Source organism: Lytechinus variegatus, chromosome 17 (genome assembly GCF_018143015.1).
Source record: "Lytechinus variegatus isolate NC3 chromosome 17, Lvar_3.0, whole genome shotgun sequence".
Taxonomy (NCBI): Eukaryota; Metazoa; Echinodermata; class Echinoidea; order Temnopleuroida; family Toxopneustidae; genus Lytechinus; species Lytechinus variegatus.
Genome location: NC_054756.1, coordinates 7,113,259 through 7,140,437, shown reverse-complemented (window position 1 = coordinate 7,140,437; position 27,179 = coordinate 7,113,259). Strand labels below are relative to the sequence as shown.

At 34.8% G+C, this 27,179-nt stretch overlaps 1 protein-coding gene across 1 annotated transcript in view; it reads left to right on the top strand.

Moving 5' to 3' along the window:
- LOC121430877 (protein tilB homolog) overlaps nucleotides 1-26,948 on the top strand; it is a 29,324-nt gene extending 2,376 nt beyond the window's left edge. Inside the window, exons 2-16 of the mRNA XM_041628301.1 lie at nucleotides 1,385-1,479; nucleotides 3,804-3,897; nucleotides 6,551-6,624; nucleotides 7,819-7,896; nucleotides 8,646-8,742; nucleotides 10,982-11,057; nucleotides 11,986-12,096; nucleotides 13,004-13,095; nucleotides 14,236-14,295; nucleotides 15,152-15,247; nucleotides 16,957-17,040; nucleotides 18,107-18,242; nucleotides 24,469-24,564; nucleotides 26,016-26,098; nucleotides 26,691-26,948. Coding sequence (XP_041484235.1) covers nucleotides 1,470-1,479; nucleotides 3,804-3,897; nucleotides 6,551-6,624; nucleotides 7,819-7,896; nucleotides 8,646-8,742; nucleotides 10,982-11,057; nucleotides 11,986-12,096; nucleotides 13,004-13,095; nucleotides 14,236-14,295; nucleotides 15,152-15,247; nucleotides 16,957-17,040; nucleotides 18,107-18,242; nucleotides 24,469-24,564; nucleotides 26,016-26,098; nucleotides 26,691-26,841 — 1,338 coding nt within the window. The 5' untranslated portion in view covers nucleotides 1,385-1,469 and the 3' untranslated portion in view covers nucleotides 26,842-26,948. The remainder of the gene's footprint in view (nucleotides 1-1,384; nucleotides 1,480-3,803; nucleotides 3,898-6,550; nucleotides 6,625-7,818; nucleotides 7,897-8,645; nucleotides 8,743-10,981; nucleotides 11,058-11,985; nucleotides 12,097-13,003; nucleotides 13,096-14,235; nucleotides 14,296-15,151; nucleotides 15,248-16,956; nucleotides 17,041-18,106; nucleotides 18,243-24,468; nucleotides 24,565-26,015; nucleotides 26,099-26,690) is intronic.
- Nucleotides 26,949-27,179: the final 231 nt, after the last annotated feature.

Here is a 27,179-nt window from a genome sequence, read left to right as displayed (position 1 = left end):
TGAAAGATAACATAATTGTATCAGATGGAGGTTAAAATCCCATAAATTTGGTTGGTATTACATTTTGAAGTCGCTTTTTCTGTTGGTGATATCAGTTTTTCAAAATATTATTAAGATATTGAGGTACATGTATTCGCCCGTGTGCAAATTTAGGTAACGCGCGAATTAAGGTCACACTACCACACAGCTAATTGTGCGGAGATGCATACATGTACTTATTAAGTTATTGTGTGTGATAACTATGTATGTAGAGTAATACTGATTTAGTCATCAATGTTATTAAATAGAATGACACCAACCAAGGAAGGGTCGACTGCAAGAGTGTGTAACTGTGACTACATTAAGTGTGACTAAGATGTAATTAAAGGACAAGTTCACCCCAACAAAAACTTGATTTGAATAAAAAGAGAAAAATTCAACAAGAATAACACTGAAAATTTCATCAAAATCTGATGTAAAATAAGAAAGTTATGGCATTTTAAAGTTTTGCTTCATTTCACAATTTACAGTTACGGGGTATATGCACATCTCGGTCGGTATGCAAATGAGGAACTGATGACATCACTATTTCTTTTGCATTTATTATATGACATATGAAATATTGTTATTTTCTCGTCATTGTCATGTGAAATGAAGTTTCATTCCTCCCTGAACACGTGGAATTCCATTATTTTAACATTTTGTGCTTCAGGCAAGGAGGTCATAATCGTCAAATTCGTAAAAATTGAAATATTTTGTATAATTCAAACAATAAAAAACAAAATGACATCATCGACTCTCTCATTTGGATGTAACTGGCTCGTTCATATAACTATTTTGTTAAAAATAAGCGAAACTTTAAAATGTCATAACTTTCTTATTTTACATCCGATTTTGATAAAATTTTCAGCATTGTGCTTGTCTGATTTTTCTCTATTGATTCAAAACAACATTTTTCTGAGGTGGACTTGACCTTTAAAAATAAGAGAGATAAAAAGGCAGACAAAGCAAAGAGGGGCTCAAGTCAAGAGTCAAGGCATGGCATGGCATGATTCATGAAGCAGAGTGGAAAAAAAATGTTAATAAATAGAGTCTGTGTAACGTTAGATCTGAAATAGAGTCTGACTAGATCTACATGTATTTGAAACAGCCAGAAATTACAAAATGAGTAGACTTAACATTAGGCCTAGGGGTCCAGATTGTTAGGGTTAATTTTTACCAGACCATTACAGGTTTAGCGGCATTCATAAATGTATGCATTCCCCTTCTGATCAGCATATTGGAAAATATCACAGTCACTGAGATGTTGGTCAGTCAACATTACATTATTGACTTGAATCTGTGAAATTGCATTTTCATTCTCTTGAATCAATTTTTTTGTTCTCGATTGATCTTATTCTGACAGGAGGCAGACATCAGATATTCAAACTGTTATCTGAAGGCAGTTTTCTAATTCCAGGCTTGTTTCATCAGTTCTAACAAAGGTCAAGATGGTACGAAGTAAGTATTGTCTTTCTTTTATCTTTCAAGATGATTAACTCTTGAACAGGACAAAGGATTATTTGAAGCCCTATTTGATAGTGAGGGAGCGTTGCATGAATAATGTTTTTCACTGATTTTCACTGACTACTTTTTCTTAGCCAATTAGAGGCATAGACTTAGCTTAGTGAAAAATCACAAATTGTTTCATGAAATTGTCACTTCGTCACTCTTCAAACTTGCATTATCAAACCTGTGCCCATCTTACAAAGAGTTACAATTGATCCAATAAAAAAACTCTATGGAAATCCATCAGTGTCATATTTTTTTCTACAGGAAATTTGCAAAGTGTCCTTTGTGAACAGAGCTGAGCTCACCAAATTGTCAAGAAATCAGTGAATTTATAGATATACATTCAAGAATTGTTTTTGAACAAACATGCATTTAGTAAATTAAGAGGCTTTTATAGGAGGAAATTATAATTTGTTTAACAAATTTTCGGCATTACTCCTATATTGTTTAAGATCAGTATGCTCGATCTGTAATGAAAACCATAAGATCAGTATGCTCGATCTGTATGAAAATCATAAATCATAAGTCAGAAAAATTTGGAACCAGTGGGATTTGAACCTGCCATCTACTGCTTTCCGGGCAGCGACTCAACCACGAGGCTATTCTGGTTCCAGCTATTAAAGCCACGATGAACTGGAATTCAAATACCCTCAATCCTCTTCTTTCTGACTCATTACTATTCAAATGCCGTCCGCCGTGGACAATAGATAGTAAATTAAGAGGCTTTTATTGGAGGAAATTATAATTCAGTTCATCGTGGCTTAGCCGTGAACCATAATAGCCTGGTGGTTGAGTCGCTGCCCGGAAAGCAGTAGATGGCAGGTTCGAATCCCACTGGTTCCAATTTTTTCTGACTTATGATTTATGATTTTCATACAGATCGAGCATACTGATCTTATGATTTTCATTACAGATCGAGCATACTGATCTTTAAACAAATAGGAGTAATGCTGAAAATTTGTTAAACAAAAAACATGCATTTATATGTTGGCTTTGCTGGCTTTTCATAGTTGTGATTGATCTGATCAATGGCAACTCTGTAAGACAGGGCCCCTGTTTTACTCTGGAGGCGCGATAGCTCAGTTGGTGGAGCGGGGGTTCGTATTTCAGTGACCCGGGTTCGATTCCCACTAGGTGCGCTAGTGCCCTTTGGTAAGGCATTAATCCTCAGTACCAGGTCCTTCGGAGAGGACCTTAAGCCGTCGGTCCTCTGGTTGCTTGCTTACAAGCATTCATGCTTTCTTAGCAATCAGGTAAAAAATCACCACCAATCCCTCTTCAAAGGTCAAGTCCAGATAAATGTGGATTAGAATCAGTAGAGAAAAATCAAACAAGAATAACGCTGCAAATTTCATCAAAATTGGATGTTGAATAATGAAGTCATGATATTTTAATGTTTCACTTATTTTCAGAAAACATTTATCTGATATGCACAACTCAAAAACATGCAAATGAGAGTCAATGATGTCCCTCACTATATCTTTTGTTTAATATTTGAATTACACAATATATCACTTTTTTACATATTTGACAATAATAACCAGCTTGAATGAACCATGAAATGTTAAAACAATTGTAATTCTCCATGTTTATGGAGAAAGAAAACTTGTTTCACCTTCCAATGTGGAGACAATTGAAATATTTTATATAATTAATAAAAATAAATAGTGAGTAATTTCATCAGTCCTCTCACTTGCATACCAACCAGGATGTGGATATAATTGTAATATGTGAAATTAACCGAAATTCAAATATGTCCTATTTCACGTCCAATTTTTTTTTTTTTTTTAGTGTTATGCTTGTTTGATTTTATTTCTTTTTATTCAAAATTTCAATCAATTTTTTTAGGGTGGACTTGTCCTTTAACAATATCACAAGATTGATAATCATTGTCTTTGTACATATTATTAAAAATGTGTGAATTTGTGTGCATTTCATTATATGTTAGGATCTTTGTCATTATTTTCATTCAAACTTTTTTTTACAATTATTACACAAACATTAAAAGTGGTAGAATATAATCTTGTTCCTTTGTTGTATTTGTGTGATTTATAATACTTGGGGCTAACCCATAAAATGAGGTCTTATTGGTTTGAAATGAAACCATAAACATATTGGACTATCTTAATGGAATCAGTCTAGGACTGAGTGTTTCAGACGATGGTTCACTGTAATGCCAAACACTTTTGGATATGATTATGAAAATGATGAAATACTCCTTAAAAAAAACAAAAACAACCTTCCTTAATAAATTTTTTATTCTTTGAATTCAGTCAGTGAAGATATGGTGAGGAAAAGATCGGAACATAATGAGATGGAGATATCAACCCTCGAAGAACTCTCCCTGCATCAACAAGATATAGAAAGGTAAGACGGTAGTATACGAATACAAATAATACACGTAATTAATGGCATTAGTAAATAAAATAATGCACACTAGATTCAATTGGAACCATAGCAGTAAATTGCCAATTTGTCTACAACCAACCTGTCCATCACCACATGGTCTACCTTTACCGGTAGTCTAATGCTATTCTGTCCATCAACATTTCGTCTAACAACCATTTGGTCCAATCATCACTTTGCCTAATTACCAGTTCGTCTATGGCCATTTCGTCTCATAACCGGTTGGTCTAATATCCATTTCATTTTACCGGTTATTTGTTTTGCCCAATTAACACGTTCCTCCAATTAGACCAAATGGTATTATATGAACTAAAGAGATATTGGACCAACTGGATTAGACAAAATGGCAATCGGACCATAGTGGATAATAGACGGACTGATGGTAGACCAGATGATAGTAGACACGTTGGTAATAGGACAAGTTAGTAGTATAATGATTGAAAATTAACCGTTAGAACACCACAGAGAAGTAGCCAAGGGCATTTGAACATTCATTGGGAGAAGATTGCCTATGAATTTGAGTGATTTTCGATTCTCGTGTGTTCTCATGGAATTTTTGCTGTCTGCGATACCCCAGCCACCCCTCCCTGCCAACATATTAAGTAGTGTATCTAATTTTTTCTGAAGGAGAGCAGCAGTAGACATTCTACTTTGATCGATGAACAGGCTTAGTCCTACAGCATCGTTGGAATAAACTAAACAACTGTGTGTAACTATTGTGATGTCCAAGCAAAGTGATGTGTATAATATGTTTTTAGAAGAGAGTGATGCGAGTACTATGACCAGTCAATATAACTAAAATATGCACGCTACGGCATACATCAAAGCACTCGTCTCACCGAAAGCCCCTACTTCTATCAGACTCTGCTCATCCTCATCTGTCCACCTTTGACTATCGAATCCACACCTGCTATGGTGATCTGTGCTCCTAGGCTTTGGAACGCTCTCCCGGCTTTCGTTTGTGACTCTCCAACTCTCTCCATTTTTAAGACTCAACTGAATACCTTCCTTTTTAAGCAGTAGCAAAGCATATCAAGTTTCATGTTTATTTGTGATATGTAAATATTCCTTGTAATTTTTTTTATTTATCCTCTAGGCTCTATGCATTTTCCTTTAATTTTTGGTAGTTTTAAGTTCTTAGATGTTTCTGTATATCTTATTTTGTATTTCGTTGACATGTACATGTACTTGTACTTATTTTTGTATATGTATCCAGCACTAAGAAACAATGCATATTAAGCGTTTTATAAATGTTTATTATTATCATTTATTTTCATTAGTACCAGTGATGAGAAAATTTTCCTGTTACATGTAGCTAGAATAAATAACAGGTCATGTGATAGATTTCAGCCAATCATGTGATTAGGATCCATATCACCATTTCATGAAAACATTAGCTTAAACAATCCTTTAGGAGACTAATGCTGTTGCACAAAGCATCGGCAATATGTGTAACAGAAGCAGACATGACCACCTTTCTCTTTTTAGAGTATTTGTTCCTCTTTTTTGCTATAAATACGCCAATACTTTTTTTGGTATGATTTTTTGCATTTTTTTTTCTTTCCAATCATGGAATATGTATTAATAATAATTATTCCCTAAGCGCTTCCACAGGACTTGAATATTAAACACAGTGACACTAGCGCTGGTCCGACGATCCAAGACCGTTTAAAATCACTGTTGGGCAAGTACATGCAACTTGTTGCATGAAAAGAGCAAGTAAATTCTTGCGTACGAGCACATGTTTGAAATGGTGCATTATCAAGTTTTCAAGTAGAGTCATTTCACATGTTTTTCACCGATCTCACAACAACAGGCTGGCAAATGTGACGTTAAGAAAAATTTTTGAAAATAGTTTTTTTGTCAAAAAAAAGAATACGTTTTTGTTGTAGAGGGTTGGCTTTATATGGATGAAGGTCTAACGAGTGGCAGTTTCCTGACATCTGGGCACAAACTGGAACCTCTAAAAAACAAAAAGTTCTCTCCTACCTCGTCTCGATCGGCCATTTTTGTTATGAATCATAACAAAATGGCTGATCGAGACTGGGGTAGGAGAGAACTTTTTGTTTTTTTGAGGTTCCAGTTTGTGCCCAGATGTCAGGAAACTGCCACTCGTTAGACCTTCATCCATATAATCGTGGTAAGTGCTTGATTTCTGTTTTAACTATTTATTCAGAGAATTATTTTGACCATACTTCACGGCGTTGGCAGGTCTGCAGAAGACCATGAAGTGTGGCTGCAAAGCAAAGCAACCACAGCACCGCTTACACACTTTGGTCTTGTGTTAGCCCCTGCTCTCTCCATCGACTACAATTCAGTGCATGTTTTTAATTATGAAAAACTGCCATTGGACATCCAAGCGCAGAGAAAATTAGAGTAACCAGTAGAACTTTGTACGAGTATCACAGGAAAACTATTTTTTTTTTTTAATGAATCAATTTGATGGAGAAACAGTGTTGAGTATGAATCTGTTGTCAACCAATCTTTGAAGATTAACGCAAATGAGTGACATCAAAATAAGGGCACAACTTTCGCACAAATTTAAATTGCATTTGTTTTACTCTTCCTGTATGTGCTGATACATTTAACTATGAATTCATTTATTCATTTTTAGGATTGAGTTTCTAGACAAGTGGTGCAGGGACCTCAAGATTCTGTACCTCCAGAGCAATCTCATTCCAAAAATTGGTGAGTATATCGGTAAATGATATCATTTTAAAGTTCATTGCTTGTGTATGATTTCATCTCAGATGTGAGGAAGATGAAGAGTAGAATCTTGATTCTCGAGGTCAAAACTTGGAGAGTTCATTGTATACCTGAAAAAACTTGTAGTCTTGATAACTTCAAAAAAATAATACATTTGAGGGTTCAATTTTTAACTTGGCTCTTTCACGCATACGTAGTGATGGTGATCTGATTAGAATCAATCAACCAATTAGATGTTAGGGTTGTGAGGTCAAAGGTCACAAAGGTATACCTGCAAATGGATCTGTCTTGTGATAACTGACAAATTTTATTTTTGATCAACTTAAAACTTGAGACATTTTAATCAGAATTGATGATGATCTGAGTAGATTTTAGGGTCACAGGGTCAAAATTCATCATTTCAAAATATTAGAAGTCTTGTGTATAATAACATTTTAGTTTGGCACTTGCAGAGCCGTTGAATTTGAGTATGTTTAGTTGAGAGTCCCATCTAGTTGAAGCAGGTTTTTATTGTGACCCATAACTTTTCCCTTATCCCATTTTGACAAAATTTGAGTTGTTGAGGTCTCATTAGGTCAAAGGTCACCAGTAGGCATCAACTTTTCTATTTGTGTCATGTATGTAAAACTGGATTACTGGTTGAGGCATTTGGCTATGGCGTTTATTTCAATCATTGATTTAATACTTTCATTGGGTTTGTGTAGTTAATATGGAAATGGGTTTGTGACCTGATATTTTCTAATTTCCCTATATTTTGAATAAATTTTATCTCATTATTTATTATTACTATTATTATTATTTTATTTCATTTTTTTATTTATTTATTGGTTTTTTTTTTGTATTATTATTTTTTTTTTTGGGGGGGGTATTTGGGTGTGTACAGTTACTATAGAATCGGATTTATGACCTGGGGGGCGTTTCATCAACATTTTCATCCGACAAGTTGTCAGATCTGACAACTTTCCTGGATTCTGATTGGTTGAGAAGCACTGTTACTACAGTAACTGTCTGATAAAACAAGACTTGTCGGATAAAACGTCCGACAAGTCCTTTCATGAAACGCTCCCCTGATATTTTGTATTTCCTTATCTACATGCATGCTTGTGTGAGTAGGCCTTCTCTCTCTGGGTTTGAGAGTCTGTATCATTTCCTTTCCATCGCATGTGTTCTATACAGAAAACGTCGGGCGGCTGAAGAAGCTGGAGTACCTTAACCTTGCCCTGAATAACGTGGAGAAGATAGAGAATCTTTCAGGTACCGTTAAATGGCTTAGCCCATGCTGATCACAGCTTTATAAAGTTACATAAGTTCAAAATTAATTTTGCTCCTCATATTTGCAACAACCATTGATTTTTTATTGATTTTCATATTTTGAAAAAAATTAAATATTGATATAACACATGTCTAATTTCATGATGAATAAACAAATGTACTGGCAAGTTGCCAATTTGTATTTTTAAACTATGATTTTGTTGGTTGTATTGCATTGCCAAGTTAAAATGTGTAATGATTAGCTCAAGCTCAAAGTGTACCAAAAATGATGTCCCTTGCTCTTTTGGGGGGGGCTCTCGACCCTACCGTGAATGACAAATTATGCAGGGAATAATTTTGCTGCACAATTAAGAGCATTTTTGGTCACAAGAGAAAAGCTCTCAACTATGTAATGTACAGTCCTATTATGCAAAGGACTTTATGCATAGCAGTCTTTAAAAAATATGGAGCAAATGCGATGCGATACCAGGAAAATCATTTCCTGTCTGTTATGCATGACAATATTTGTAGCCTAGGTTGTTGATGTATTTATTCTACATGTAGGTTGATGTGAGAGAAGCTTGATTTGTGTTTCTTATACACATTTATGTATAGTACATCAAAAAAAGTAAAACTGGGTAGCTAAAGATGATGAAAATTTGAGGAAAAAAAAGGTTTAATCTGCCACATGTACACAAATGTAAATATTCATCCTCAGCTGTTTGTGTACTCTCTCTGTATATTCTCTAAAGGGTGTGAATCTCTGAAGAAACTCGACCTGACGGTCAACTTTGTTGGTGAACTGACCAGTATAGAATGCCTCAAAGATAGTTATAATCTCAGGGAATTGTAAGTACAACCTTTACACTTTTGCTTTCTTAAATATGTTGCCACTTGGCTGTTAAAATCCTGTATCTCAAAATTTAAATGATTAAATACCGATAGTTGAAGACAACTCAGAAAAATCTTGATTCTAGAGTTATGACTTCAGTAGCAACATTCTGTTGCCTAGACATTGTTCTTTAAGGCGACCACACACCTTACGATTGGTCTCCAACCCGATTTCAGAATAAAATGTTGTAGAATTTGATGCTAATATTGAGACTTGGAATATCTTACTGTGTAATGTTCAAAATCATCGTACGAATACCTATGTTCAAATCTGTGACTGTGCTATCATCCTTGATAGAATAAAAGTGAATTTGATATATAGTCGTAATGACGTCATAGCAGTCATACAATTGGCTACGATTTGAAACTAATTTGGCCTTTACTCAAAATTAAAGGTTTGCAATCTTTTAGAATGGTTATATTAGTATTCTTACAATTAATTTTAACCTCAGATAAAATGATGTTCCATTCACATTCTCAGAAAATGAGCAAAGTGCGATTTGTTCTACAATCGGATCGCAAACAGTCGTGCTGTGGCCTTTACAGGAATTAGGTGACTGTTTCCAGATGATATGAGGTTGCCAACATTGCCGTACATGTATTCATGAAATAAAACTTTTTCTCAACTGCCACAATATTTTGTAGATATTGAGATACAGGATTTACAGCCCAGCAACAATATTCCTTACAATTTTCCTCAATTTGCTTGGAGTGACAATACTGGCACTGCATAGCAATTTTACTGCGACTCAAAATTTGTCCTATTAATACAGGTAGCAAGTTTTACACAGGACTATAGAGAAATGGCCTATAGTTCCTGAACAACCAAAACTGTCTATCAAATATGAAAGTTGATATTATTATGGGAATTGTCATTAAAAAGGGTCTAAATAGGGCACATCAGTTCCCCATGTGATTGAATTTTCCCTGTGCAGCATTAAAAATAATGTACCTTCCTTTTTTGTCGGGGGGGGGGGGGGCTTTTTTACCAACAAACGGTCAAGAAAAAAATCATTTTATTCATTTTCTATGACCACTACAAGATAAAGAATTGACTATTGTCCACGGTGGACTGCATTTGAATATTAATGAGTCAGAAAGAAGAGGATCGAGGGTATTTGCATTCCAGTTCATTGTGATTTAGCCGTGGACCAGAATAGTCTGGTGGTTAAGTCGCTGCCCGGAAAGCAGTAGATGGCAGGTTCGAATCCCACTGGTTCAAATTTTTTCTGACTTATGATTGTCATTACAGTTTGAGCATTCAATCTTAATAGGAGTAATGCCAAAAATTTGTTTACAAATTATAATTTCCTCCTATTAAAGCCTCTTTATTAATTGAAAATAATACAATTTAAGGTTAATTGGAATGCTTCAATTGCATTTTCTTCCTTTGTGCGTATCAGGATCTGCGAATACCAGACTAATAAACTATGGAATTGCGGGCATGGAAAGATATACCTGCAGAAAAATATCCATGACAAAATTTATTGATTTCACAACAACGTTCTTGAAATTTGCAACAAAAATTGCATACTTTGGGATAAAATGCCCCCCCCCTCAAATTTTCAACCATGATAGTGAAATTGGCATCCAAAAGTATTGAAATTTATTACCAAAATTGTGAACTTGACGACACAGTGATTTAATCGGTGACCACCGTTCACAGAAATTCACAACACATCATGTGATCAACCTTACTTCAGAGACACTAAACCTTTACACCTATTGTGAGGCCAGTGATTATTGCTGTTATGATGATATCAATTGCGAGGATCATCATCATATTTCACATTTATCAATATTTAATTTCATATCAGCATCATTAGTTCTGTTTTCTGTTTCTGTTTATGGTAACTCCTGTAGGAACTCGGCAGGACAGCATTTTTTTTGCTGGTAAACGCCAAGGTGGTATATAACCAATTACCTAGGAAACATTTTACGTCTTGGTTAATTAGTCATTGTGGCTGACTTTATAGACGATAGATATTATTTACTCTTGGGCCTTTTTGATCAAAGTGGAGACAACGGCAGAGTGGGGATTCAAACTCGCAACCTTACGATTATGAGTCCAATGCTCTAACCAGTGGATCACACGACCCATCAAAACTTTTTAATTTTTTGTTGATAAGTAAGTTACATCATTATGATTTAAGGGAACGAACTCACTTTTGATATTGTGTTTATTTTCATTTAATAGATTTTTGACAGGTAATCCATGCACAGAGTATGATGGCTATAGGGAGTATGTAATAGGCACCCTACAACAATTACAGGTAATTCTTTATTATCTCAGCTGTATTTACACACAAAAATACACCAAATTTCTCTGTAAAAGTGCTAAAGATTGTCATTCATTTTGTCCAAGACCACCGTTACACTGGATTTCCTAAGTAGTCTCAGGGCACCCCGAGACCAGTCTCGGGCAGGTTTCTAATCCGGTGTAAACGCACAACCCTACTCGAGACCCCTTCTGAGCAAACTTATTTCGGACCACCTTGCGATGTGTTCAGAGTCGGGTCGTTGGTGCCTCGAGACTGCTTTGGATTCAGTGTAAACGCAAACCTGCCCGAGACTGGTGCGAGACAGTTCACTTGATGTGCTACGCGTAGAACGATTATCCAAACAACAAACACAGCGCGTGCTTGGCGCCCTGCCAAACCTATCTCAGACAGCTTTGGTAATTCAGTGTAAACGTAAAGAAAGTTGTCTCGGGGCGCCCAGAGACTTGTTACGATTCCGGTGTAATATATGTAGGGGGTCAAAAGATTAGGTCAAATTTTTGGAAACCAGTCTTGAGGTGCCCCGAGACTGGTCTTGGGTAGGGAATCCGGTGTAACAGAGGTCCAAGTTCAAACACATAAAAAGTTATGAATAAAACTCTGAACTAACTTAAAAATATTCCACTATATTTCAACAGAAGAACTTCCATCTTCACCATGTGGCAAAATAAGTATGCCTACATAAAATAAGTACGCCTGATGAAGTTGGATGTTTTCCATCAAAATGTGAAAGCTGATTTAGATCTTTAAGGAAAGATCTATGATATGTGTATAATCTGATATCACTACATTATTTTGGTAATTTTCTCATTGCTCTATTTGTAATATAATGTTCGTAAATCCCTCTTGAATTTATTTCTTAGAGTTGGAAATTTTATTATTTCAGTTTGAAAAAAATAGCTGTAATCTGTCTTCTTTACAGAGATTAGATGGGAAAGAAATAGAGAAATCAGAGCGAATAGCAGCTAAACAAGATCTTGATGTGATCAGACCAAAAATAATTGAACAACAGAAATCATATCAGCTCACACGAGTAAGTATGTTTCATTTTTATCGCTAGATTTATTAGCAAATAACAAAACAATACCCAACTTTCATACCTTTTCCAGAAAAATATGTAGAATCATTGACAGAAATGTGTCTCCCAAAAAAATGTTAAGATGTAAACTAGATGATCTTCTAGAGTCCATGCATCACTGATTACCGTGATTGTGTTGAAAAGTCAAAAAGGGAACAAAAAAAGGATATAGCAAAATGTCACCACTTTTTCAAACCACATCTATTTTTGTTTTTATTTCACATTGGACCTATAATGGAAATTTCATGTCAAATGCATAACACTTAAGTGAGACTGAAAGCATGGCAAGATTTCCATTGAAACAATTTTTAAACAAAACAATAAGATCAATTACAAACTAATAGAAACATATTAAAGTTTCAAAATTTACAATTGATTTGTCTTTATCAACATGGGCAATGTCAATTACCTGGGAGACCGTATTGATTGTAGACCAAATGGGTTTAGCCCATGCAGTGGAGGAGCCATGGTGTAGTAGTTCTGACTCTCACCTTATAAACAGGGGGTCTTGTGTTCGAATCTCACCACGGTCTGGCGTCCTTAGGCAAATCGTTAATCCACACTTTGGCACTCTTGACCCAGGTGCTAAACGGTACCCGGTAGGATGGGAAAGTCATTGTAGCTTGTTCAGTACTGTGTGCGCCTCACCGGTGACTAACTGGAATACTCCCCAGGGAGTGGAGGAAGTGCACACATTGTGTGCGGGAATGACTGTTTGAATCCGATGACTGGATTAATAACATATCTGTAAAGACATGTCGTTCCGATGTATTAAGCACTATATAAAGCGGATTATAATCATTATTAGATAGTATTTGGCATGTCTTAGAATCTGTGATTATAAACTGTGTTTTATTACTAGGAGAGAGAAAAAGCTCAAGCGGAGGATCACAAGAAGGAGAAGAAGAAAGAGAAAGGGTTTGATAAACGATGGTATACTGATATCAACGAAGGGTAAGTGATTAAATCGGCTCAAATTGATAGGATTTCACTCTCAAAATTGGCAACATATTTCTGCTGTCAGGGATTCTCTTGCAGAGACATTCGGAATCAAATGCAACATATCAAACGCTACTTGATTTTAATCTGTTACAGATAAATGCCAGTTGTGGTAACAATCTCAAATGACTTTTTGCAGAATCCAATATAATGACCACCCAAGTGTCTGTTCGTATGAATAAAAAATATGTGCCAAAGGATTCTGGAAGAAATTGTGTAATTGCTGAGAAATAAGCAATATACGTGTCGATTCGGGCACTTCCGTTGGGTCTTTATTCCAGCAATAATAATACACTGTCCCATGTGTGCCTATCTTTGTTGGTGATCTTCAGTGATCTTTTCGGTATAGATTTTATGATTTCACAAAGTTCAGTTTATGTAACTACCAGATCTAGATCCACGAGGATATAGTACCGGGTAATACTTAACCTTGGTTTTACAGTCTTTCTCACGAGATCAGTGTTTTACTCTAACTACTTTCATTTAGTTTTAATCAAGGGCCCGTAACACAAAGCTTTAATGACAATCATATTAGATCATTGTTTTATGATTGATTATATTAACTACAGAAATCAATTGTAAATCAATGGATAACCTATGTGTTTCCTAAATGGAAGTGTGTATTTTAGACTTGTCATTTATTGTTTATTTTTATTTTATGTTCAAACACAACTCTTTCTGCAACAGACTCCTTGTACTATGTATTATATGGTAGCTGCAAAATGTAAATACTCATGCATCATCACGATATGGCTTCTCCCAGGCCTATTCCAAGTTAAAGGTTACGTAGGGAAGCAGGTGTGGTCATCGTAATAAAAGAAAAAGAAGTAGGAAGAAAAGAGACCTGTCACCGGTCTGGAATGCAGTTCTTATTTTTGTAATCTCTTAGCAATAATTTCACATTTTCTAACAGAATAATTTGGCATATAGTTTGTTTTGTTTTGTACATCAAATGACTTGTTATATTGTTGGGTTTGTTCAAAAATCAATGTTAGATCATTACCACAACTGGCAGTTATGCTGAAAAGGGGCCTCTGATTTTTATTGAAATTGTCATTCTCTCCTTATTGAATTTCTTTGATTCTGTCTCTATAGTGACTCGCATGGAGAAAACACAAAGACTAAAGATGAAGAAGAGGATGATGAGGAAGAAAAGTAAGTTTTCTCTCCTGCATGCAGCACCATCCAGAATTAATTATCACCACCATGATCATCAACATCATCATTATCACCATCATTAATGTCATCATTGTCATCACCATCATTTCTTATCATCCTCTTATAAACATCATTTATGTACCTCCGTTCTGCTGATCATAATATGTTTATTATATGGAGCCTCAGTTTTTTATGCCCCCGCAAATGAAGTCCGGAGGGGCATTAAGCGTTGCCCCTGTCCGTCCGTCTGCCCCCCCCCCCACTTGGTTTCCGCACGATAACTCGAAAAGTATTGAATGGATTTTAAAAATTTTTGGTGTGTAGGTAGATGACACCAAAATACAGGCTAAGGTCAAAGCGCATTAAATATGCAAGTTGGTTTCGGCACGATACCTTATGAAATATTCAACAGATTTATAAAGATTTGGGTGTGTAGGTAGATGACACCAAAATACAGGCTAAGATCGAATTCGGAGTCCACAGGTCAAAGGTCTCAGCTCATTATAAATGCGAGTTGGTTTCAACATGATAACTGGAAATATTCACCAGATATTAAAAATGTTTGATGTTTGGGTAGATGACACCAAAATACAGTCAGGTCACATCAAATGACCTGACTGTCATATCTTCTGTCAGAGATTATAATGAAAAGGGTGAGTCTTGAGGTCAAAGGTCTACATTTGTTCATTATATATATATATATATGCAATATTGGTTTTCTGCATGATGTCAAGTTCAATCATATGGAATGAATTTCTAATCGCGTTAAGCGGGGGCATACGTCAAATTTCTGGTTTTATCCACTATCATTTTTCTTTATGAATTAATCTTTAAAATGAACTTTTTCTTGCAGGTTTTGGAATGAAAAGGTTGGTTTTACACCAGAGTCTCGGGTAGCCCTAAGTGAACATGTACAGGAGAAGAAGAGGAAAGAGGAGGAGGAAAGAAGGTTAGATTTTTATATTTTTGTTGTAGATGAGATTAATATTATAAATGTAGCACTTAGATGAAATATTATCCATTTTGAAAAGGGAGGGGAGCTGGGGGTCGTTGGTAGTGTCTTATTGGTCAAGTCGCTTTACTTTAATAGTAGACACTGTTTTTTTAAACAGTTTCATTCTGTATCTTTTTGATACAACGTGTATTTGTTAAAAAGAAAGGTGGCTTAGAGATAAATACCAGTTGTGGTAACGATCTCAAAATAAGTCCAAACAGAATCCAATAAATTTACCACCCAAGTGTTTGATTGTCTGAATAAAAAAATATGTGCAAAATGACTGGAAAATAAGCACAGAATTTCATCATATGTCTGGTATTTTTCAAATCAATGTTTATACATTGTCCCACATATGCCGTTCTGTGTTGCTGATCATCAGAATAATCGCTTTTGAGTGAAGATGATTTTACAAAGTTAAGTTTTATGGTGACAATTTACCTTGATTTAAAAGACTTTCTCATGAAATAATTGTTTGCTGCAACTACATTGTTTTAACTTAACTCCAAAGAGGTACACAGCATTCACTTTGTAAGAATCTACCTGCTTTTACTTTTCTAACTGGCAACATTGATTAAATTTTCCATATATATTTCTGTTAAAATAGACTCGTTACATATTTTAAACATTAAAATAGTTTAATATTAGAAAATTTGAAATGAGAATTATGTAGACTAAATCAAGAATACTTGGGTAGCTAAGATGATAGAATTAACTGTTATGAAATCAAAGCGGGGGGGGGGGGGGGGGAGGAGATTAAAAGAATATTAAAGAACAAGTCCACCCCAACAAAATATTGATTTGAATAAAAAGAGAAAATTCAATAAGCATAACACTGAAAATTTCATCAAAATCAGATGTTAAATAAGAAAGTTATGGTATTTTAAAGTTTTGCTTCATTTCACAAAACAGTTATATGTACATCTCGGTCAGTATGCAAATGAGGAAGTGATGACATCACTCACTATTTCTTTTGAATTTTATTATATGAAATATGAAATCTTTTTATTTTCTTGTCATTGTCATGTGAAATGAAGTTTCATTCCTCCCTGAACACATGGAATTCCATTATTTTACCATTTTGTGCTTCAGGCAAGGAGGTCCTAATCGTCAAATTCATAAAAATTGAAATATTGTATAATTCAAACAATAAAAAAACAAAAGAAATAGTGAGTGAGTGACATCATCAACTCTCTCATTTGGATGTAACTGGCTAGTTCATATAACTATTTTGTTAAAAATAAGCGAAACTTTGAAATGTCATAACTTTCTTATTTTTCATCCGATTTTGATGAAATTTTCAGCATTGTGCATGTCTGATTTTTCTTTATTGATTCAAATCAACATTTTTCTGAGGTGGACTTGACCTTTAAGCACTCGTGAATACAGTCGTGTACAGGGGACAGTCGTGAAATATGAATTATATACAGGAGTCAACTTGAAAATTACCTTACTGCTTTTCCTTCTCTTTAAAGAGGAGTTTAAAGATTAAAGATGTTTGAAATATGTAATGAGTCTCTTCATCATAATACTAAACCAATCAGCCACTTGGCTGTGACTCATTGTTTTTATAAACCTTTAATTCAATTATATTAATCTGAATGCTTGCAGTCTCACATGAAAAATGATGAGATTTTGTATTTTATTGATTGTATTTATAACAGTAAGAAGCAAGGTCCCAAACCACCAGCGAGAGTTGTCAGACTTACGACGGATGATGGTACTCCTCTAAATGTCAATCAAGCAAAGTGAGTCAAATTAATGCTTTAAGATATTAAATCTTGTTGGATTTTCAAATAAAAATTCAATATTTTTGTTTTTAACAAAAATTTAATATTTTTATAGCTTGTCACTATTAATTTCATTTTTTCTTGCTTGCACAGCAGAAACAAGACGTAGGTGATTTTTTTTATGTGTGTGTGTGTTGTTTTTCTGGCAGTGTCATCAGCATCAAATCTTAATGTAAGATTTATTTGTTTGAAATGTCATCATAACTTTGAAATTGCAGTTGAATCTGCCTCGGTCAAATCATTTGGAATGACAGAAATTTGTTTGACTTAGGTAAATTTGACTCAGCAAAAGATGTAAAGTAGATGTGTTTACATATTCGGGGGGGGGGGGGGTGGGATGTTTGACGAAGATTGAAATATAAGTCTTTAAATACCGACTCGATGCAACACGTAATCTTATTGATCAATACACAGTAGTGCATGTCCTCTTCAGTCTTGGTGTGATCTGACCAATGTGGTGATGTCTTTTAAGTGCGACTCTAAATCATACTTAAATCTTTGTGAAACACCCCCCATCAGGAAAAAAAAATATTTTGAATCTAATGATAAGGTTATTTTAAAATAGTTGCAGCTGTATGCAATTTCTACACAAGGTTTATCAAGTGTCACTAATCATTTGGCCTGAGTTTCAAGGTAAATATCATTTAGGATTTAATCCCAAATAACTAAAATATCAGTGTGTGAAAAGTTCCACACACAACCAATATGTTTATCCTCATCAGATGGTAGCAGCACTCACACTGGAAGAAGGTAAAAGATCAATTACCTTTGGCCATGTTGCGGTTCTAACATCAAAAACTTATCCAAAGATTTCTTATTTTTCAAGATAATTTTGTGAAAAAAAAGCGAGAATGAATAAATGATAATAATAACGGCATATTTACACAGGGTAGCCACTTCAGTTCCGAAAGCTGTTCACCTAGCGGGCCCTGATATTATCATTAGCCTGGCTTTAGCACGGGGTAATTAATAATGTTGTGATTATTATAAAATTGATAAACTATATCTTGATTGTTTGTTTCAGAATTGATTTCACGCTGACAGATAATGAAGAGGAGAACACCTATGAATTAGATGTGGCATGTTACAAGCATCTAGACACATCACTCATTGACGTAGACGTACAACCTACGCATGTTAAAGTAGTTCTTAAAGGGAAGGTAAGACCAAGTGTTCACAATTCAATTTTTCAATCATGGGTTATTTCGTATAAAAACAATATATGTTACACAGCCAGAAGGCTGAAATTAGCATGTTTACAATAAAATGTTCACAAGTTATGCATGGGTAAATTTTTAAAGAGCAAGTGTACATAAAACTCATTAAATATGATAAAATAGAATGAAGAAAAAAACTATGTAAATACAATAATAAAAAGTCATGAATATTAGACAATTAAAAATTCAAATATTGATTGGATTGAAATGGAGACTAAAACAGTGGCAAAAATTTGAGTTGATTTCGAGGCTTCAAGTGTTCTCGATATCCTATTAATTGTTTAAATTTTAGCAATATCTCTCAAAATAGGATTAGAAAGAGGATAATGTACTTACAAAAATAGTGCCATTCCCAGTGGAGTATGCGGTGTAGTTTTTTTAATAAAAGACGTTTTACTCAAGATAACTTTTATACAAACTTGATAAATACAACAAAATATTTAATTGAAAATGTAATTTGGCAGAATATGTCTTTTATCGTCAATTGTGATTCATGTTAATATCCATTTTTTTTTAAAGTAGTAAATTTTTTTGCCAATTTGAGGATCAAAATGAGATAACCAGTATTCTTCTATGTACCTCGAGGGGTCGATGCAACAACTTACACAGTTTTCAAGTTACTGAGAGATTATTAACAAAATATCCCATAAGCATAATTGTATTAATTGAATATTGATATAAAGTAGCTTTCAGTAAGATGGGGTTAAGTTTGCCCGAAGCTTTACTTACCTACCTAGTCTATCACTTGGAAGACAAGTGTTGCAGAACATGTTACATAATCCACAATTTGTGTAGGGGTTCTACGTTGGTTGTATCGGGTGGTTATGTGTTGAAAGATCCCCATGTCAATGCATTATTTCAGTAATTTATTTATTTTTATTTATTTATTTATTGATAAATTCATATTCCACAATCATCAAAGTACATTTCGTAATAAATCATGTTTACAATGTAAAAAAATGCATAACACATGCAGGACTGAAACGTACAATGAAAAGAAAAAAAGTGGAGGGGCCTACTAAAAAGCAGTGCTTGTAAAATGTAGACCCCCTATTAAAACTTTATACAAGGGTAATATGACACAAATAGAGTAAAATAATCAGCAAAATTCTATACAATTATATAGATATAAACACTGTAACACAAATGTATATACACTATATACAAAATTAAATATTGACTTTAAAATAATCAATACTACCGTGGATAAGTATGAAATTCACAAATATTTGATTGAATCAATAAGAATTCAGAAGAAATTTTTTGATGAGTAATTTAAATCGGTTAAGATTAGCTGCCTCTTTCATTTCTCTGTCCAGAGAATTCCAGAGTTTTGGTCCTGTGAAAAATATAGTTTTGCTAGAAAATACTGTTCTACTTTTAGGTAGGTGATAGTCGTTTGATTGTCTCGTATTATATGAATGTAAAGTATTGTTTCTCATAAATTTCTTTTGTAAGACATTAGGTACACTATTTCTATCTAGCTGATACATGAATTGGAATAGTTGCAAGCGGTACAGGTCATTGACTTTAAGGATACGTTTCTGACGAAACAATTCATCCGTATGAGATCTAAAGGACATATTGCATATTATTCTCATTACTTTTTTCTGAAGTAGCAAGACTTTATTTAGTCTCGTTTGAGAGGCATTACCCCATGCCAGAATTCCATAATTAAGATACGGTAGGATTAATGCACAATACAACATGGATAGCGCCTGTGCTGGAAGAACGTTTTTAAGCTTATTGATGACTCCAATATTTCGTGACACAGTTTTGCAAATATTGTTGATATGAGCATTCCACGTGAGCTTGTTATCAATAGTAAGACCTAAGAATTTTGTTGTTTGCACTTCTTTGATTTCAGTATTATCTAAAAGTATTTGAAGCGGTAGATGTTTCAATAAATGACTAAAAAGCATATAATTAGTTTTTTGCAGATTCAGTGACAGTTTGTTGGCTTTAATCCAGTTTGTTACTTTTTTAAATTCTGTATTCATAGTTCTCACAAGTACATGTGGATCATGATGTGTATAGAAAATATTGGAATCATCAGCAAAGAGAATAAATGAGAGAACATGAGATGAATTTTTCATATCATTAACATAAAGTATAAATAACAAAGGGCCAAGAATACTACCTTGTGGAATTCCACAGGAAACTGGCCTTGTTGGAGATTCTGATTCATTTACTGTAACAAACTGAATTCTATCAGTAAGATAACTCCTAAACCATTGTAAAGCTGTCCCTCTGATACCGTAATTTGATAGCTTATATAACAGTATTTCATGATCTATTGTGTCAAACGCTTTTGAGAAGTCGAGGAATAATCCTACGGTATGATCAGAATTGTCAAAAGAAGTAGATATTTTATTTATTAATGTCAATATAGCATGAGTTGTATTATGTTTTTCTCTAAAACCGAATTGATTATCACATATAATACTATATTTCTTAAGGAAAGCAACTGTCCTTTTATAAATTATCCTTTCAAGAATTTTTGGGAACTAAGTTAAGAAGGATATTGGGCGATAATTACTAGTAATCAATTGGTCTCCCTTTTTGAAAATGGGTATAACTTTAGCTATTTTCATCTTCTTTGGGACCTGACCAAGCTGCAATGATAAATTAAATATATGAAGCAGAGGATCAGCAAGAGAATGTATAATGTTTTTCACAACTCTATTTGTAATACCATCATAACCGGGTGTCTTTTCTGCTTTCAAATTAGATACAATCTCAAGTAATTCCTTTCTATTAACTGGAGTAAGAAATATTGAACTATCATTTTGTTTATCCAAAAAGTCCTTAAACGAATTTTCTACAGGTATGATATTTCCAGCTAACTTCGGTCCAATTTGAGAGAAATATGAATTAAATTCATTTGCTATAGAATGAGTATCTTCAACCATATTTCCATCTACACTTAATTTATTAACAGCACTAGATTTGTTAATTTTGTTTAGAGCCCCATTTATTGTTTTCCATGTATTTTTAAGGTCGTTTTTATATGATTGTAATTTTTCTGAATAAAACCTCTTTTTTGCTATTCGGAGAGTAGTTGTTAAGGTATTCTTATAAGACGTGTATCTATTCCGTGAAATATCATTTGGATTTGATATATAAGAAACATACAGATTATTTTTCCGATTGATGGACCTTAATATCAATTTTGAAACCCATGGTAGCTTTGGAACACGTTTATAGTCGTAATTTCGATATTTCTTCAGAGGAACACAAGAATCTACGCAATCATTAAAATATTTCAAAAATATGTCAAACGAGTCATCGACATTCTCTTTCGAGTTATAAACGTCAGACCAATCAACAGAGCTTAAATTTTCTTGGAGGCGTTCAATATTTTTGTCACTAAAGTTGCGACAGATCCTATATTTCTTTTCCATTTTTGCGAATGATTGCATTGTTTGGATATGGGTAAAAATAAGAAAATGATCGGATATGTCTGTCGTTACAATGCCAGCTTTCGGAAGAGGATGAGAGTTACAGAATATATTATCTATAAGCGTAGCAGAATGATCAGTAATACGGGTTGGTCTAGAAATAATCGGCAAAAAAGTAGAAGTTAACATTAATTCAAGGAAATCGTTTGTTAAAGAGTGATTACTGGTCAAGAGATTAATATTGAAATCACCAGTGATGATACAATTGTTATTTATCAATTCGCCGTTTTGCAAAAGTTCATTAGTAGCAAATAAAAAATCTTCTATACAAGAAGTTTGAGGAGGTCTGTAAATGACACCTATAAGAGTTTTCTTATCTTTTTGAATTTTTACTTCTACAAATAAGGATTCAATTATATCATTCATATATTCAAATTTATGTCTAATTGCATAATCAAATGAAGACGGAATATATAATGCTAATCCACCTCCAATTTTATTTTTCCTATTGTTTATAACAATATCATAATTCGGGAGGGTGCATAAGGAATTCGGTGTTTCCGTGAACCAAGTTTCAGTAAGAGCAATGATTGGGGGATTGGCAAACTGTGTATTTTCTAATAATAATCGTAATTTCTCGAAGTTTTGGTTAGCGCTTCTTATATTCAAATGCAAAATAAAAACATCTTCTTCTCCAATCGATTTAGCATAGTCTTTGAATGAATTTTCTGTATAATATGGAGATGAGGAGAGATTGTATGCTTTATCATGAATATCGAATTCAACTTGAAGCTCATCAAAATTACTTGTAAGAATATCGGTAGAAAATCTATCAAATGGAGTATGATGATTTGAGATAATATTGCTTTTATCCTGATGATTTAGTAATAAGAAATCATCATTATTCAGATGATAAAATGGGAAATCACGCATATTATCCACCATTTTGAAATAGAATATATTGCCATTTTAAAACAAAATCTTTGTAAGCTGAGCATGTAAAGCATCTTTTAGATTTGATACCAACATGACCCCAAATTCGAGCTGGAAAAATAATGCAGTAGTAATAGTTAACAAAATAAAGATTATCAAATACAATTATTAACGGTCGGTGAAGAATATTTGCACACAAAAATAAGTAAAATGACCTCCATGAAATGCTTGGTATTGAAAAATTATTGAAAGGGCAGTGAAAAAATGCAAAATATACCACGGAAAATAACACAGATATTGATCGATGCGAAAATTTTTGTGACGAGAATTTCATAAGAAATGAAAAGAATACTGGAAAATGGAATAACATGGATAGTCCTTCTACAGCTTAGAAAAGTCCTCTCTGGAATGAATGATGATGGGTTGACACTTCTCATCCTTCCTTACATAGATTCGGCCATTCTGGGTCCACAGGAACTTGTATCCGGCATCTCGGCGGGCCTTGTTGACATCTTTCATTAGTTCCTTAGTGGAAGCGATCAAGTTTTCATTGAGGTAGATCTTGCCATCGCTGTTGTATCCTAGATCCTTTGTGGAGAGGGTCTTCAGTTTCCTTCTCCCATCATACATGATGTTCCGAGCTCGTCTTGTGGTGAATCGCACGATGATTGGGCGGGCTTTGTTATCAGATTGGCGTTTGGAACCCAGCCGATGAACCACATCGAAGTCGGATGCTGCAAGCTCAGGGCTGATGTGTTTCGCGATATTAAGTACGATCCTTTCAGGAACCTCGCCCTGTCGTTCTGGTACACCTGCCACCTCCAAGTTGACCCTCCTGTGGTACTGGTCAAGATCGTTAAGCTGGAAGGTCAATTCACTGAATCTCTTCTGAAGACAGATATTCTGCTCCTTTAGTTCTCTGTTCTCCTTTTCAATCTTCTCGGCCTTCAACTTCATTTCCTCAAATTTCTCGTTGAGGAACGACAGCGAGTTCACAATGCTATTTTGTCCCTCTCGTACACTGTCGATAGACTTCTCCAAGACGGTCAACTTAGCACTCAAGGAATTGGAAAGTTTCCCTAGCTCATTCTTGATCAATGATAGAAAATAGCTCTCATTTGTCTCTTCGTTATCACCAGAGTTGTTTTTCGACGACTTTTTCTTCCCTGACATCGTGACGTCACAATTACATGAAACAATCAGAATTAAGCGCACAAAGAATGGTTGCGCAAAGAGATACCAGTGATGCGTTCCATCCAGGCCAGTATGCGTTTAATGATGCGTTGCTAGGCAATGACGCGTAAATGATGCTAGTTTTAGAAGTCTATTGACACTCTCCTCTCCAAAATGATCAAAAATTCAAGTTAAAAACGTTCGATATTATCCAAATAAGTTATCCAATTGAAAAACAAGTATATCCTTGATATCCACCATCCAGTCCCCGATGCAACCATATAAAACGTTTTCACAAAATGTCAGGAAACACGGTTAAAATTGCACAAACGTCAGAGCACCTTCAAAACACGTCCGACCTCTCAAAACAAAATAAGCGATAGATATACTTCTGTAGGGAAAAGCCTTGGGAGCTAACATTAACTGTGTTCTTGGACAGGATGTGTGTAATCTGTGGAGCATTTTACTCCAGGAACTAGGGATGGCATTGCCAATTGTTATAAGCTACGGAGATCCTGGCATCTGATTGGCTTAGTGAAAATCATTGAAAAGATGCTTCATGAGACGTTTCCCTGTAATTTACAATAATATTATTTTCAAATTGACAATTGTTTTATTTTCACTGAACATATCTTTGTTGATTATTATTATTATTATTTTAGGTTTTGCAGTTAACCTTGGTTGAAGAGGTGATGCCTGATACTAGTGAAGCTAAGCGATCTCAAACCACCGGCCACTTGCTCATCAAGATGCCAAAGGTATGTTATTGGTCCATGGTTGAGGGATTGTCTGTGGATCATATTGGCTCCTTATGTCATATAGTTAATCCTCATTTGATCCAACGTTTAGGGTAATTTTATTTGACATTCAATTTCGGGAGAGGCATATTTAGACTTCTTCAATGATTTTCATGATCAATCAGTATTGTGAAAGTTCTTGCTCTGTTTTTGTCTCACCTGCGAAGCAAAGTGAGACTATAGGCGCCGCTTTTCCGACGGCGATGGCGGCGTCAACATCAAATCTTAACCTGAGGTTAAGTTTTTGAAATGACGTCATAACTTAGAAAGTATATGGACCTAGTTAATAAAACTTGGCCATAAGGTTAATCAAGTATTACTGAACATCCTATTAGAGTTTCATGTCACATGACCAAGGTCAAAGGTCATTTAGGGTCAATGAACTTTGGCCGAATTGGGGATATCTGTTGAATTCCCATCATAACTTTGAAAGTTTATGGATCTGATTCATGAAACTTGGACATAATAGTAATCAAGCATCACTGAAAATTTTGTGCAAGTTTCAGGTCTCATGATTAAGGTCAAAGGTCATTTAGGGTCAATGAACTTTGGCCGAATCGGGGGTATCTGTTGAATTACCATCATAACTTTGAAAGTTTATTGGTCTAGTTCATTAAACTTGGACATTAGAGTAATCAAGTATCACTGAACATCCTGTTTGAGTTTCAGGTCACATGACCAAGGTCAAAGGTCAATGAACTTTGGCCGAATTGGGTGTATCTGTTGAATTACCATCATAACTTTGAAAGTTTATGGATCTGATTCATGAAACTTGTACATAAGAGTAATCAAGTATCACTGAACATCCTGTTCGAGTTTCAGGTCACATGATCAAGGTCAAAGGTCATGTAAGGTCAATGAACTTTGGCCATGTTGGGGTTTTTTGTTGAATAACCATCATATCTCTGTAAGTTTATTGGTCTAGTTCATAAAAAGTGGACATAAGAGTAACCATGTATCACTGAACATCTTGTGCGAGTTAGAGTAGTATTCAAAGTCAGCACTGCTGCTATATTGAACAGCGTGATGCAGGTGAGACGGCCAGAGGCATTCCACTTGTTTTTTTTTGTTTTTTTAAGATTGAGCCTGATTTTGCCATCATAAAGTGAAGAAAAGTGGTCCATGACTGCCACATAATAAACCATAATTAAATAATGTGACAATAGTAATAAGATGGAATGGGCAGTCAACCCAAACCAACTATAGCCACATACTCCTGGGACTGAAACGCTCCCCAGGTTTCCACCTTCACAGCCTGTATGGATGCAAGCTAGGGTTGTCATCCCCAAAGGGAGCCTGGCCAGCTTGGATCTAAGCTAGACAAGCTAGTAACCTTGACTTTTAACCTCCCCTTTGCATTACTCAGAAACATGATTTCATAAACTAATCTCATGCATATTTTTATCTCTCAGGCTAAGGAATATATCCGACCAAAGAAGTCCTCAACAAAACCAAGTACCGTCAGGAATGAGGACAGCAAGACATCAAGAGTAGAGTAAGTTTTATGAATCTTGTATGAAGGGAATGATATAGCATTGAGCATGAATTAGATCATATTCAAAACCTGTTTATAGATGCATACACAAATATAGCTTAATATTCAAACTAAAATATAAAACCCATTGGCGTAATATTCTTAGATGATGATTGCCTGGCAAGAAATTGTCGAATTCATTCCAATTCATCACAAGTTTTCATCAAAGGATTTGTCGGATGTCCGACAAGTCGATGTTTCATCTACATTTTTGACCGACAAGTTGTCAGATCTGACCTCTTTCCTCTGTTCTGATTAGCTGAGAGGCATTGTTCCTATAGTAACTATTAGATAAAACGTCCGACAAGTCCTTTCATGAAACGCTTCCGTTTTATCCGGCTGTTACCATAGTAATAGTGCTTCTCAGCCAATCAAAATCGAGGAAAAATTTGTCAGATCTTTTAACTTTTTGGATGAAAATATTGTTGAAGTGCCACCCTGTTCACTCATGTATATAATATTAATCCCCTAAACTTCAAATCTCAGTCAGCAATCCCAAACTTATAAAAACTGATCATAAATTGATTGTAAATTGTCCGCAAATTGCTTGCAGGAAGAAGCTTGAGATTGATCCCAGCAGCGGGAGACGCGTTGATCTGATGGTGACGAACCCAACCACCAAGGAGCCACTACAAAAGACAGTGGAAGAGAGAAACAACAGCGATGACTTCATAGATGATCCTGACGTACCACCTTTAATATGATAATGGGCATCTCACTCGCCTACACTAAAGACCTGGGTCCCGTAACACAAAGGTTAGCGATTAATAGTGCGCATGATTATTACAATTGATTGTACATTTTAGTCAATGGAATCAATCATAGAAAAATGTCCTACGATCATTGCTAAGCTTTGTGTTACGGGCCCCTGGAGTCATCTTACAAAGAGTTACTATCGATCCAATCAATCGTAACTCTATGGATATCCATCAGTGTCATAATTTCTTCTACAGGAAATTTGCAAAGAGAAGCACAGTGAATTTTCAAGAAAACAATGAATGCATGAATAAACATCATAGAAAATATTTTGAACAAACATGCA